This window comes from Salmo trutta, chromosome 36, assembly GCF_901001165.1.
Source record: "Salmo trutta chromosome 36, fSalTru1.1, whole genome shotgun sequence".
Taxonomy (NCBI): domain Eukaryota; kingdom Metazoa; phylum Chordata; class Actinopteri; order Salmoniformes; family Salmonidae; genus Salmo; species Salmo trutta.
This window is the reverse complement of record NC_042992.1, coordinates 15,972,492-15,986,946: the sequence shown is the minus strand read 5'-3', so window position 1 is coordinate 15,986,946 and position 14,455 is coordinate 15,972,492. Positions and strand designations below refer to the sequence as shown.

General features: G+C 42.9%; 1 protein-coding gene across 1 annotated transcript in view; it reads right to left on the bottom strand.

Moving 5' to 3' along the window:
• The window catches only part of LOC115175534 (cyclin-dependent kinase 6), a 69,743-nt gene extending 67,381 nt beyond the window's left edge, over nucleotides 1-2,362 (bottom strand). The window contains exons 1-2 of the mRNA XM_029734823.1: nucleotides 1,674-2,362; nucleotides 551-888 (exon numbers count right to left, since the gene is read on the bottom strand). Of these exons, the coding sequence (XP_029590683.1) occupies nucleotides 551-774 (224 nt within the window). The 5' untranslated portion in view covers nucleotides 775-888; nucleotides 1,674-2,362. The remainder of the gene's footprint in view (nucleotides 1-550; nucleotides 889-1,673) is intronic.
• Between the last annotated feature and the right edge of the window lie 12,093 nt (nucleotides 2,363-14,455).

Below are 14,455 nucleotides of genomic sequence, written 5' to 3'. Positions count from 1 at the left end.
CTTCAATCAGTCCAGATGAAGGGGAGGCGACAGGTTAAAGAAAGATTTTTAAGCCTTGAGACATGGATTGTGTGCCATTCAGCGGGTGAATGTGCAAGACAAAAGACTTAAGTGCCTTTGAACGTGGTATGGTAGTACAGTAGGTGCCAGGTGCACCAGTTTGTGTCAAGAACTGCAACGCTACAGGTTTTTCACGCTCAGCAGTTCCCCATGTGTATCAAGAATGGACCACCACCCAAAGGACATCCAGCCAACTTGACACAACTGTGGGAAGCATTGGAGTCAACATGGGCCAGCATCTCTGTGGAACGCTTTCAACACCTTTTAGAGTCCATGCCCCAACAAATTTTGGCTATTTGAAGGCAAAAGGGTGTGGGCTGCAACTCAATATTAGGCAGGTGTTCTTAATGCTTTGTACACTCAGTATATATAGACATTATGCAGCCATTTAAAGAGAGAAATACAAGGAGTTATAAGAGCATGAAGAGATAATGGAACTCCTAGTAGAGGAGAGGCCCTTGTTAGATGCACCAGTTCCATCTCTGCTTACCTGACCACGTTGGGGTGTTCAAATGCCTCCAGTTGCCTCAGTACCGCCACCTCACGGATGGTCGAGAGGGGCATCCCTTCCTCCTCCGTCTGTACCCGAACTCTTTTTAGGGCTACAAAGCGTCCCGCGTTGTTCAAATCTCGTGCCTTGTACACCTTTCCGTAAGCACCTTCGCCAATCTCGGCGACGGGCTCGTATCTGTGTGCTACACTTTCATTGTCCATTTTTGCAGATTTTTTTTCTTGTTGAGAATATTGCGGGGAATCCCGACGAATGTGAAGAGCCAGGGTTTTTACAAAGCCATCCTCACATAACAGAGTTGTTGGCACGTGCAATGCCTAAATCAGAGGAAGACAGAGGTTGCAGAGGTAAACATCTTATATGTCTGCCTGTTTTTGGTCAAACGGAGGTCCAGGTAGGCTACAACATTGTGTCATCATTCCGACTATGAACACTAGAACCCCCAATGCGTTCGACTTGATCCACTCCCACTTCATTACGCGCATGAACCTCATGTCCTTCTAGCAACCTCACACATCTGGCATCTCTAAAACAAGGACATTAACATTTAATCATTTTTTCACAAGTTCTCTAAGTGCATAAATCAGTCCATAATACAACAATAACGTAATACTTATGTGCATGCGTATAATGAGGAATTTGTAGACGAATGAGTTAGAAAAAAAAGCAAAATAACTTGAAAGAACAGAATATAAAATATAAAGCAAAATGACTATATAATATGCACAAAAACATCCAGGCTACGATATCGTTTTCCAAATATGACCAGTCTAATAATGATGGTTTATTATAGGCGACAAGCTGTTGCGAGCACGTGGTTGTTTACCGACTTGTATTGTCTAAACTTCCTATAGTCCATTTAAACACATATATCTCCCTTTCCATGGCATTAATAGTTATGGTGTAATAATGCCATTTTATCGCAGTTTTTTGCACAGCAGATTTTTTATTTTAATTGAATGTGTTATTTGTATTTTTTTAATAGTCTACATTAATGAAAAAGGGAATGCACCAATTTAATTTGTAAAATAACACAATAAGGACATGCATGCAAAATACATGTTTATAACCCAAAAAGTAAAATATGAACATTTCAGCCTACCTTATTTCATGTTATCAGTGAAAGTCGCAACATTGGTCGTGTCCATGAAATGATAAAACATTCCTCCTTTGGATAAATGTTCAAACTAACACACAGCACATCACATATCCCACACAGGTAGTCGGATGGTGCACGCTTCTCTAACCCCCATCCCTCAGCAGTAAGCTACCACCTCTTCAACTGCAGCTCAAGCAAAGCAGTGACTATAATACCGGGGTTGGGGGGGGGGGGGCGTTACAGAAAAACACAGTTCCTACTGCAACTTTTTTGGGGAGGTCATAGGACAAAAGCTTGATATATTCTCCAAGCCATGCTCTTCTCATTTTTTTCCTGTTTTAACGCTCTTTTTTTCCATTTTTGTCTGTGAGCTCCGTCTCTTCTTCGCTTTCCCACGCTGGCTGAATGTGCCTTGACCCCCTTCAGAGAAGTTTGACACAGAGCAGGAACATTTCCGCATTCCTCCCGACTACAAAGGCTAACCGCCTCCTTTTGCCCTCCTTGGTTCTTTATCATTCATAGTTCTCTCTCGGTTTTGTCTCAGTGTCAAAACCAGCAGCACCACAGGGGGGGAAAGCTGCGCAGCAAGAAAAGTGTATTTGATGGACCAGTCGATCTATCCAGCCATTGAAAACTATTCGTTGACAATACACCAGCGGGGAAGCAGGGTGACAAGCTCGCCTCTGGCCCATAAGGTCAGGTTCAAGGACCAGTGGCTTGGGTTGTGTCGGGGTGATTCTACCAAAGCGCTCCTTCGAGGGTGCTCGGTTTCACTGCTTCATCCAAACGTGAGATGCCAACTGCACACGTGAGAGATAGTCCATAGCTTTAAATGGTATGGATTTTGGAAATAATAATGAAATATGTAAATAATCAAATTAAAATGGATAATCCATTAATCCAATACATATCATTATCATTCATGGCGCGGAAATATAAATATTATTAACATATTTGTATTAATGGCTGCGTATTTCAAAAGTGGGATGGTAAGTGATTTCTCAGAAACTATTTTGAGATGACTGTTAGATCTATCAGTTGTGACAATAAGATTTATAATTATAAATATTTTACATTCAACATTTAACACTTTCTTTTTGTTTTATGCATGACATTGATATTCTGTTTATTACGTGTTCTTTAGAATGAATCCAAAGGCTTTGTAGTCAGTGACAATAGCTTTACTGTGTATTTCAGTAGCTAATATGACCCCAACAACTTTGCTCAACTTGCTCAAGCACCCCCCAAAAAGCCTTGAGCCAGGAAATGTATCTCAAGTGAATCACGAATTAGCCTATATAGATGTGGCCTAAAAAAATCATTTCACAATGGATATGGTTGAGACTGGAGCATAGCATGACAAGACTCGATGTCAGATTATCCTCATGAAAGAACCATCACTGGCATTTTATAATGCCTTATTATCCTAATGTTATTTAAAGGCATGGATCAGATACAGTTCCAATGAACATTTCCTCAGAAAGATCTCTTGTGTGCTGCTATCATTTTCATATAGTGTGTGCAAGAATGTAAGAATTTAGATTGTACTTTGATTTCAACTGAAAAAGTAAATCTGGGGCGGGGGGCGGCTGTGTGTGGGTGGGTGTGGGGTCGGTGATGGGAGTCTGAAGTATGTATGGAAATATACCCCCCCAACCCAATCCAAGTCCACCCTAGCCAATCATCATTAGCATCACAAAGCACACAATGCAGACAATGTATTCTCAACCAATAACTGTAAATGTGGCAATTTAGCATCATCATTGTCTGCTTTAAATTAGCACTGAGAACCATCGCCCAGATTGAATACATTTGAATGCATACTCTTTATTGGGCTGCAAAATAGCCAATTAAATTCCTCTGTTGTGTGGGGTAAGTAAGCACAGACAGACACACACTTATGCAAACACATGCACACACACACACACACCCATAACCCTGCTAGGAGCGATTGTAACTTTGAAACCTGGATAATTGTCACACAATACTGTTAAAAGTCAAAATACTCTACAAAGATGAAGAGTAAGCACAGGGCATATACATTTGGGCTTCTATCTTTAAATCTATGAATGTTCATTTCATTATTCATCAGCATTCCTCTTTTCTACTTCTATACGTTTTCTGTTCTATTACTATAGATTCAGGCATAACGCAGAGGTCAAGGTGTAATAACACAGAGGTAAAGCTGTTATAACACAGAGGAAAATGCGTTATAACTTAGCAGAAAATGTGTTATAACACAGAGGTAAAAATGTCAGCATTCCTCTTTTCTATTTCTATACGTTTGCTGTTCTATTACTATAGATTCAGGCATAACGCAGAGGTCAAGGTGTTATAACACAGAGGTAAAGCTGTTATAACACAGATGAAAACGTGTTACAACAGAGATAAATGTGTTATAACACAGAGGTAAAAGTGTTATAACATGGAGGTAAAGGTGATATAACACAGAGATAAATGTGTTATAACTCATAGGAAAAGGTGTTATAACACAGAGGTAAATGTGTTATAACATAGAGATAAATGTGTTATAACACAGGAAAAGGTGTTATAACATAGAGATAAAGGTGTTATAACACACAGATACATTTGTTATGACACAGAGTTAAAGGTGTTATAACTCATAGGAAAAGGTGTTATAACACAGAGGTAAATGTGTTATAACACAAAGGAAAATGTTTTATAACAGAGGTAAAGGTGTTATAACACAGAGGTCAATGTGTTATAACTCATAGGAAAAGGTGTTATAACACAGAGGTAAATGTGTTATAGCATAGAGGAAAATGTGTTATAACAGAGATTAATGTGTTATAATACAGAGGTCAAGGTGTTATAACACAGAGGTAAAGGTGTTATAACACAGATATAAATGTGTTATAACACAAAGGAAAATGTTTTATAACAAAGGTAAAGGTGTTAAAACACAGAGGTCAATGTGTTATAACACAGAGGTAAAGGTGTTATAACACAGAGATAAATGTGTTATAACTCAGCAGAAAAGGTGTTATAACACAGAGGTAAAGGTGTTATAACACAGAGATAAATGTGTTATAACACAGAGTTTAATGTTTTATGACTCAGAGATAAATGTTATAAGACAGAGTAAAATGATTTATAAGACAGAGATAAATGTGATATAACATAGAGGAAAATGTGTTATAACAGAGAGGGAAAGGTGTTATAACAGTGATAAAGGTGTTACAACACAGAGGTACATTTGTTATAACACAGAGATAAATGTGTTATAACACATAGGTAAAGGTGCTATAACTCCTAAATAAAGGTTATATTACTCAGAGATAAAGGTTCTATAACTCAGAGGTAAAGGTGTAACACAGAGGTGTAGAACAACAGTAATGGTGGAACATGAACCGATAAACAAAGCCAGTGGTTTATATGCTCCTTGAGTTTTGTCCTCCTCAACTTCTCTGTTCTCTCCTCAGGATGAAGAAGAATGAAGCCTGTTTTGCAGCTCTACCGCCACGTTAATCATCACTTGTTGAAACATTTAAATATACCCACATTACAGTTCAAACATAACACCAGTCAAAGCGAATACCTTTGTACTAGTATACCACAGAATCTGTAATGACAGTTTCAAGAGCAATACGTGGAATGTAGTTTGTTAACCAAACCCACCCTTTTGGGAATTTACCAGGCTCTTGTTTTTCAGACGAGACCACTGTCATGGCCCTGAATGCCACCATATGACAAAGTTTGGCAAGAGTTTGACAGTTATGAATAAGACATATAATTGGCAGCCTTCTAGCAGCCTGAAAGCTGTGGGGTTAAGACAGTTTGTCTCTTTAACCCGAGGCTTAGCATGGATAAAGTGATAACATAAGCCTGGCTGGAGAGATAAAGCGGAACAGTCAACCTCTTGTTTGGACACTTCCCAGTTGTGCTGATGTTTTGATCATCGCTCCTGCCCTCTGTTGAGGTAAGCTAGACATCTACTGTTGGGTCTCAGGTCAATGACCTTTAAGCATTGGTACTTTTCTGATTGTCTAATTCTAAATGTACAGTGTATAAAATCTTTAGATACGCTGTCCCTCAAATTGGTTTATTTCAAAACGGGAGTATGACGAATTTGAGAGGATCCGAGCATGGCTGGGGAGATTTGGACAGTCCAGTCTTTCTTAATCCACAGAGAAGATCACTGTTATAAACCCTGCATAAAATCAGGAGACAATGCTAGGTTGTTTTCTGTGTTGGCTTGATTTTCCCTTTTTTTCAAGTCAAACTGAAGACCAGAGAGCAGCCAGCTAGTAAAGCCTTCCCTTCCCCAGCCCAGGCCTCTCAAAACAAGCCTCTTTCTGTTGGGAATCTCCATGGAAACCAAGCAACTTACTTGAGGAGGGATATAAAACCTGCTCTTTGAGGGACTGAAGGAACACCTGCCACCTCTACAGATGGGGGTCAAAATAGACTGACACACTGCCACCTCATAATGAACAGAGGGTTGTGTAACATTTAAATGAGTCCCCGTCCCGAACATCTGCTCATCGTCAATTACTTATTCACTGATAACTCCTATTTTATCTGTTAAAACAGACCCAATCTTTACTGGAAATCACTTGATGCAATAGTGTAGTCATTCATGAGTATTGGTTCAGATTGCAGATCGGTTAAAATGACAGTAATAACTGATATGGACTGTTCATCATTCTAAGATTGAAGATGTTAGGTGCGTAAGGGATTAGGGAATCTGCATCACTCTTGAAGTCCGAGAGCTCTGAAGGTTTTGAAAATAAGATATTTGGTTGTGTAGCCGTTAGTTTGTACATAAAATGGGTTCCATTGAAATCCAGCAACTGCATTTTTCAGGTAGCGACACCACACTATCCCTTGGCTGTTACTGTCAAAGCAAAAAGCTGATGTTGGACACACATAGCCTGAACACCCTTAATTAACACCTGCAGAATAGCCTCGCTGTTGTTATTTTACTGCTGCTCTTTAATTGTTACTGTTTTTTTATTTTTTAAACTGCTGTCACGGCTGTTTAAATGATCGGACCAAAATGCAGCGTCTGTTTCGTTCCACATATTTATTAGACCGTGAAACTTAATGCAATATCATAATAAACTTAAGGACAAAACAACAAACCGTGACGCAGGAGGAACAAACACACTCACAAAATATAATCACCCACAAAACACAAGTGGGACAAACATCAACTTAAATATGACCTCCAATTAGAGACAACGACAACCGGCTGCCTCTAATTGGAGTTCATGCCAAACAAAAACCAACCTAGAAATACAAAACTAGAAACTAAACATAGAAATAAAAAAACGGACAAACACCCCTGTCACGCCCTGACCTACTCTACCATAGAAAATAACAACTTACTATAGTCAGGACGTGACAGTACCCCCCCAAACCAACAACAAAACTCCCCTAAACAACAACCCCCCCCCCCCCAAAAAAAAAAAACAACACAAAGGAAGGGTAGGGTGGGTGACTAATGTCTATGGCGGCGGCTCTGATTCTGGGCGTAGTACCCCCACCGCCCGCTGATCCCCCCGCTTCTGTATGTCCGGAGGAACCAGACCATGGATCATCGCCGGAGGCTTCGGACCGCCAACCGCCGCTGAAGACTCTGGGCTAAATGCCGTCACTGACGACTCCGGGCTGCGGACCGCCGCTGACGGCTCCGGACTGGGGAGCGTCGCTGGAGGCTCCGGGCTAAGGAGCGTCGCTGGAGGCTCCGGGCTGGGGAGCGTCGCTGGAGGCTCCGGGCTGAGGAGCGTCGCTGGAGGCTCCGGGCTGAGGAGCGTCGCTGGAGGCCTGATGCGTGGGACTGGCATAGGAGGCGCCAGACTAGTAACACGCACCTCAGGGCGAGTGCGGGGAGCAGGAACAGGACACCCCGGACTGGGCAGGCGCACTGGAGGCCTGATGCGTGGAGCTGGCATAGGAGGCGCCAGACTAGTAACACGCACCTCAGGACGAGTGCGAGGAGGAGGCACAGGACGTACTGGGCTCCGGAGGCGCACCGGAGGTCTGGAGCTTAGAGCTGGCACACCCCGTCCTGGATGGATGGTTATTTGAGCCAAGCAAGGGCGGAGCGCCGGCACAGGACGAACTGGGCTGTGCTGGTGAAAGGGGGGTACCGTGCGTAGAGCAGGCGCAGGATAACCTGGGCCGAAGAGACGCACCGGAGACCAGATACGCTGAGCCGGTGCACTTCTTCCTGGCTGACGGCCAACTCTAGCACGGCAACGGTGAGGAGCTTGTACCGAGCACACCGGGCTGTGAGTGCGCACTGGCGACACAGTGCGCATCACCGCATAACACGGTGCGTGCTCGGTCACTCGCTCCCCACGGTAAGCACGGGGAGTTGGCTCAGGTCTTAAAACCGCCTTAGCCAATCTGCCCGTGTGCCCCCCCAAAAAATATATTTTTGGTGCTGCCTCTCGTCCTTGCCTCTTGGTGGATATAGCGCCTCATAGTATCGCCGCTCCGCTCTTGCTGCCTCGATCTCCTCCTTCGGACGGCGATACTCCCCAGCCTGCCTCCAAGGTCCTTTCCCGTCTAATATCTCCTCCCAAGTCCATTTGTCCCGCTGCTCCATTCCACGCTGCTTGGTCCTTTGTTGGTGGGTGATTCTATCACGGCTGTTTAAATGATCGGACCAAAATGCAGCGTCTGTTTCGTTCCACATATTTATTAGACCGTGAAACTTAATGCAATATCAAAATAAACTTAAGGACAAAACAACAAACCGTGACGCAGGAGGAACAAACACACTCACAAAATATAATCACCCACAAAAGACAAGTGGGACAAACATCAACTTAAATATGACCTCCAATTAGAGACAACGACAACCGGCTGCCTCTAATTCGAGGTCATACCAAACAAAAACCAACCTAGAAATACAAAACTAGAAACTAAACATAGAAATACAAAAACGGACAAACACCCCCTGTCACGCCCTGACCTACTCTACCATAGAAAATAACAACTTACTATGGTCAGGACGTGACAACTGCATTGTTAGTTAAGTAAGCATTTCGTATTCGGCGCATGTGACAAATAACATCTGATTTGATTTGATTTGATTTGAGAACCACAACATAAATAAAATAAAAGTACTGTTAACCACACCTACATTACTGGGATTGTTAGCCACTCCGTCTTTTTGTAACCTTGCTTTTTAGGGCTAATTGCCCTGACTTTCCAGAGTTCAGGGGTCTAACAGTTTGCCAACAAGCATTAGGGAACAACAACAAACAAATACTGTGTGTAGTCACACAGGAATTCAATGAACTATTCAGCTTTTGCGATTCAAAGGAATCTCCTTCAAGTGTTACAATGACTATAAACAAATCTTGTCCACCACCACTATCACTATCAATACAGTGAGTCCCTCACATTTCAGCTATTGTATTTCCGCTTACCCTCACCCATTCACACACCAAACATCAAAGGCCCCATCAACAAGTGGCATGCAGGGGTCATCCATCCAGCCACCCAGCCTCATCTTAGCCTACACTGCCGGAAGCAAAATGCTCTGGGATGCATCCCAAATGGTACCCTATTCCCTTTATAGTGCACTATATTAATTTGACCAGGGGCCAAAGGGATCTATATAGAGAATAGGGTACCAGTCCTCCATGTTCCTCCCCAGTCCTCCCCGCTCCTCCCCAGCCCTCCCCGCTCCTCCCCAGCCCTCCCCGCTCCTCCCCAGCCCTCCCCAGTCCTCCCCAGCCCCCCCCTCCTCCCTGCTCCTCCCCACTCCTCCCCAGCCCCCCCCTCCCCGCTCCTCCCCAGCCCCCCCAGTCCTCCCCAGCCCTCCCCAGCCCTCCCCAGCCCCCCCAGTCCTCCCCAGTCCTCCCCAGCCCTCCCCGCTCCTCCCCAGCCCTCCCCGCTCCTCCCCAGTCCTCCTCAGCCCTCCCCAGTCCTCCCCAGCCCTCCCCACTCCTCTTGCTCCTCACTCTATTCATGTGTTAAAGTGATGGCTGCTCCTCACATTCCTCTGAAAATTAACCAGCAGGCCAGAAAAAAGGGAAAATAACAATTGAGAGATTTGTTAATATAAGGTGTGGAGTGTAGAGTAATCTGGGCACCAAGCACCAAATCAGCTACCTACACTCTTAGAAAAAAAGTGCTATCTAGAAGAACCCTTTTTGGTTCCAGGTAGAACCCGTTTGAGTTCCATGTAGAACACTTTACACAGAGTGTTCTACATGGTACCCAAAAGAGTTATACCTGGAACCAAAAAAGGGTTCTACTTGGAACCAAAAAGGCTTGTCCTATGGGGATAGCCGAATAACCCTTTTGGAACCCTATTTTCTAAGAGTGTATGTTAAGGCAGTAAAGATAGTTGCTGGTTCTGTAAGGGTGATATGTATGTATAGTAAGAGGATTATTTATTTAATTAACAAGGTTATGCAACACCCAATTCCCCTGTGTGAATTTCACCCTTGCACTCAATAACTGGTTGTGCCACCTTTAGCTGCAATGACTGCAACCAAATGCTTCCTGTAGTTGTTGATCAGTCTCTAACATCACTGTGGAGGAATTTCACCCCACTCTTGCATGCAGAACTGCTTTAGCAACATTTATGGTGTTTCATTCATGAACTGCTCGTTTCAAGTCTTGCCATACCATCTCAATTGGGATTAGGTCTGGACTTTGACTAGTCTATTCCAAAACTTCAAATTTGTTGCTTTTTAGCCACTTTCATGTCGACTTGATTGTGTGTTTGGGATCATCTTGCTGCATGACCCAGCTGCACTTCAGCTTCAGCTCACAGATGGATGGCCTGACCTTCTCCTGTAGAATTCTCTGATACAGAGCATAATTAATGGTTCCTTCTATTAAGGCATGTCGTGCAGGTACTAGGGCAGCAAAGCATCCCCAAACCATCACACTATCACCCCCATGCTTGACTGTTTGTATGAGGTTCTTACTGTGGAATGCAGTGTTTGATTTTTGCCAAGTATAATGGGACCCATCTCATCCAAAAAGTTGACTCAAGTTTGCCAAAAAGCACCTGGATGATCATCAAGATTCTTGAAAGAATGTTCTATGGACAGGTGATTCAAAAGTATAACTTTGTTTTTGAAATAAATATGTAATTTTTGTGTTTATTTGTTCCCTCAGGTTCCCTTTATCTAATATCAGGTTTTGATTGAAGATCTGATAATATTCAGTATCAAAAATATGCAAAAGTAGAGAAATTTAGAAAGGGGCAAATACTTTTTCACAGTACTGTAGTTGATTTCACAACTAATTATTTTATTGGTGTCATACACATAAAAATAGATAGGACAACAAGGGAGTTGTGCTGGGCACTCTTTTCAATTGAATGTTGGATCAATATGGATGTTATACCGTTTCTGAGTCTAATCTACTAGTTTGAATCCAGGGCTCAGTTTCCACTGGATTGTGTTATACTGTAAGAACAGTATAACATAGGGACTTTTCTTCAACATTATCATTACAAGAAAACAAGCAGCTTCTTTTTCTCAGAGCGCAACCCAACACATGAAAGTTATCAAGATTGGTTGCATGGCAACCCTTTGTTGTTATGACATATTGTGAAGTTAAGTGTACCCATATTGGTAAGAAAAACATCACCTCGTCATTGTCTCACCCTAAAGTAATTGCTATGTCACTGTCTGTGGCAACCGTTTTAAAGTGAACATGTTTCATATTAACAAACCTTGTCCAATTGTAAAAGTCATCAATGAATGCTGGCATGTTACTTTATATTAGTGGTAAAGGTGCAAAAGGTCATATTATCTTTCCAGGGAAAACTTTGATTGGGTCTTGAAAGGCACCGCCATCATTGCTTGGAATCTCAGGCTCATACATTTGCCATTCATTGAGGAGCTGGTATATTATTTTACCTGGGAATGATTATACAGCACCTGTAATCAGTTTACTGCTAGTCCTGTTTGACTAGCCTGTCCCACATCTCTATGTGCTTTAGCCAAATCCTCAGATAATCAATGTCATACAATACATCCATGCTGTATATACTGTTTGGCATGGCAACAATTGTCAGAGGGGTTAACTAAAGGTACATACAGAACTAGCACCAGGCCAGTGGTGTTAGACAGCTCAATAATAGACATTCTCTTCAGAAGCTTACCCCTTGAGGTCTAAGGGCCCGGGCTGGATTTCTACTAAGCTAACATATGGAATTGTTTTAAGATGGTCATACCAAGGATAATTTAGCTATTTGACCCCTGTAGGTATACTTTTTTTAATAAAAACAATTTATTTGATGAAACATTGAAGTTGGCCTTACTGCTACACACATTGAATAACAGATTATTACATGGAAAAACAGTAAAACATTTATCGAAAGGAAGATTGTTTTGAAGTGTCTATCCTATAGCTGAGATATATAATAAAGCTCAGGAAATTAATAATAACATGTTTACAGTGGAATTACCTGTATACCTTTGAAGTGGAAATGCACTATTCACTTCCATAAATTATTTCGGCCCGGTACCAGGTTACCTTCACACGAGTCTCCTGACACTTGTGGGGGTCATAGAGCAAAAGGGAGAACACTCTCCTGTTTGTGAGAGTCTCTCATCTTTCCATAGAGGGGCCATATTAGTTTGTCTGACAAACACAGCTGTAGCTCTGCCACCTTCCACCGCAGATGCGGAAGACCAACATCGGCAGATGTGGTGGATTGAGACACAGCCCATGCAGATAGATATCTCCAGCTTAAAGATAGAATCTTTAATTGAAACATTAACAAAGTGGCCACCCCACATCTGTTTTGGTAAAAAGCTGAGGGATGGGCCTGGAGAAATGTAACCACTCAAATTCATAGACAGAGCTATCCATGAAATTCCATGAAATTTACATTTTGTCACACCCTGATCTGTTTCACCTGATCTGTTTCCTCGTTATTTTCGCCTCCAGGTGTCGCTTGTTTTCCCCAGTGTATTTATCCCTGTGTTTCCTGTCTCTCTGTGCCAGTTTGTCTTGGATGTCCAAGCCTACCAGCGGTTTTCTCGTTTTCCTGCTTTGCCTTTTTGCCTTTTTCTAGTCCTCCTGGTTTTGACCCTTGCCTGTTTCTGGACTCTTTACCCGCTGCCTGACCATTCTGCCTGCCCTGACCTCGAGCCTGCCTGCCACTCTGTACCTCCTGGACTCTGATCTGGTTATGACCTTTTGCCTGTCCACGACCATTCTCTTGCCAATTCCCTTTGGATTTATTAAACATCTTAAACTCCAACCATCTGCCTCCTGTGTCTGCATTTGGGTCTCGTCTAGTGTCATGATTATTTTAGTTTTAACCATGTTTACATCTACATTGGAGTAAAACACGCTTATTTTTGAGGTTCTGATGGGCTACGACATTGGAACTAAGCTCATTAGGCATTTATAAGTTATATTCTTCAAGAATCATTGGGTATAAATTATTTATTTGTCCAAAAATGGATGTAGCAACTAAGGTTCTAGCTTCTGGGCGAGACAGATTTTGATGGTGAATGTTTGAGTATGTAATTAGATGTCAGCGGGGCGTGGACATCAACTCCAGGTGGAATAACTCTCTGTAAAGGCTAGATTTCAGTTAGCATGGTGGTTGTGTTGTGCGTACTGCGTAGGCCTACAGAATGTGTGAGTGTGCATATGTGTGTGTGGTCATGTGTTCACGCACGTATATGCGTCTGTCAATCTGTCTGTGTGTCTACAGTATGTGTGTGTGTGTGTTGGTATGGAGACTAAACCAATCCCATCTGGCTTGTCTTGCTGAATAGTTTGGTGACAGAGCAGTTAGGCCTAAGCCAAATGACTTCTGGCTGTCTCAGGGTGCATCCCAAATGGCACCCTGTTCCCTATATAGTGCCCTGTGGGTCCTGGTCAAAAGTAGTGCACTATGTAAGGAATAGGGTGCAATTGAGGATGCAAGCCTTCAGTCTGGCGGGTGGCTAATGCTCAAATCTGTATGGGCCACTGTATAGCTGGAAAAACCTTCCTTTGTATTTCATCATCCCAGTGAAAACTTGGCCTGGACCCCGGGTGTGTTTCCCAACAACATGTTTCTTTCACTGTCGGGCCCTGTCCTCTGAGGAGACCAGGGGAGAGCCACGTGAGGGAGACCTGAGCTATGTGTCTGTGTCTGTGTGGGTGGATGGATGGGTGGGTGGGTGGGTGGGTGTGTGTGTGTGTGTGTGTGGGTGGAAGTGTGGGCATACGTTTGTAAACATCCTGTAAATATTTGTGGCTTTTTCTGTTGTTTTCTATTTTAATATATGATTTTGTCAATGTAATTTTACTGCTGCAAAATCAATTGCCTCTTGAGGACATTCAAGTTTTCTGAATCTGAATACAATTTGTGTGTCTACATGTGTGTACATGTGTGTGTGTAATTCTGTGTTTCTGTGTGTTTCTCTGAATGCATTTTAAACTGTATTCTGTAGGTGTATGTACATGTATACACTCCATCAGTAGGGCTGCACTAATGACTTGCTTGTAACAGCACATGTAGAGGACAACAACCAACAAATCCACTGTTTGACACGGCCTGTTTTCCTCAAACCCCACTGTTGACACAGCCTGTTTTCCTCACACCCCACTGTTGACACAGCCTGTTTTCTCCACACCCCACTGTTGACACGGTCTGTTTTCCTCATACCCCACTGTTGACACGGTCTGTTTTCCTCACACCCCACTGTTGACATGGTCTGTTTTCTCCACACCCCACTGTTGACACAGCCTGTTTTCTCCTCACCCCACTGTTGACACAGCCTGTTTTCTCCTCACCCCACTGTTGACACAGCCTGTTTTCCTCACACCCCACT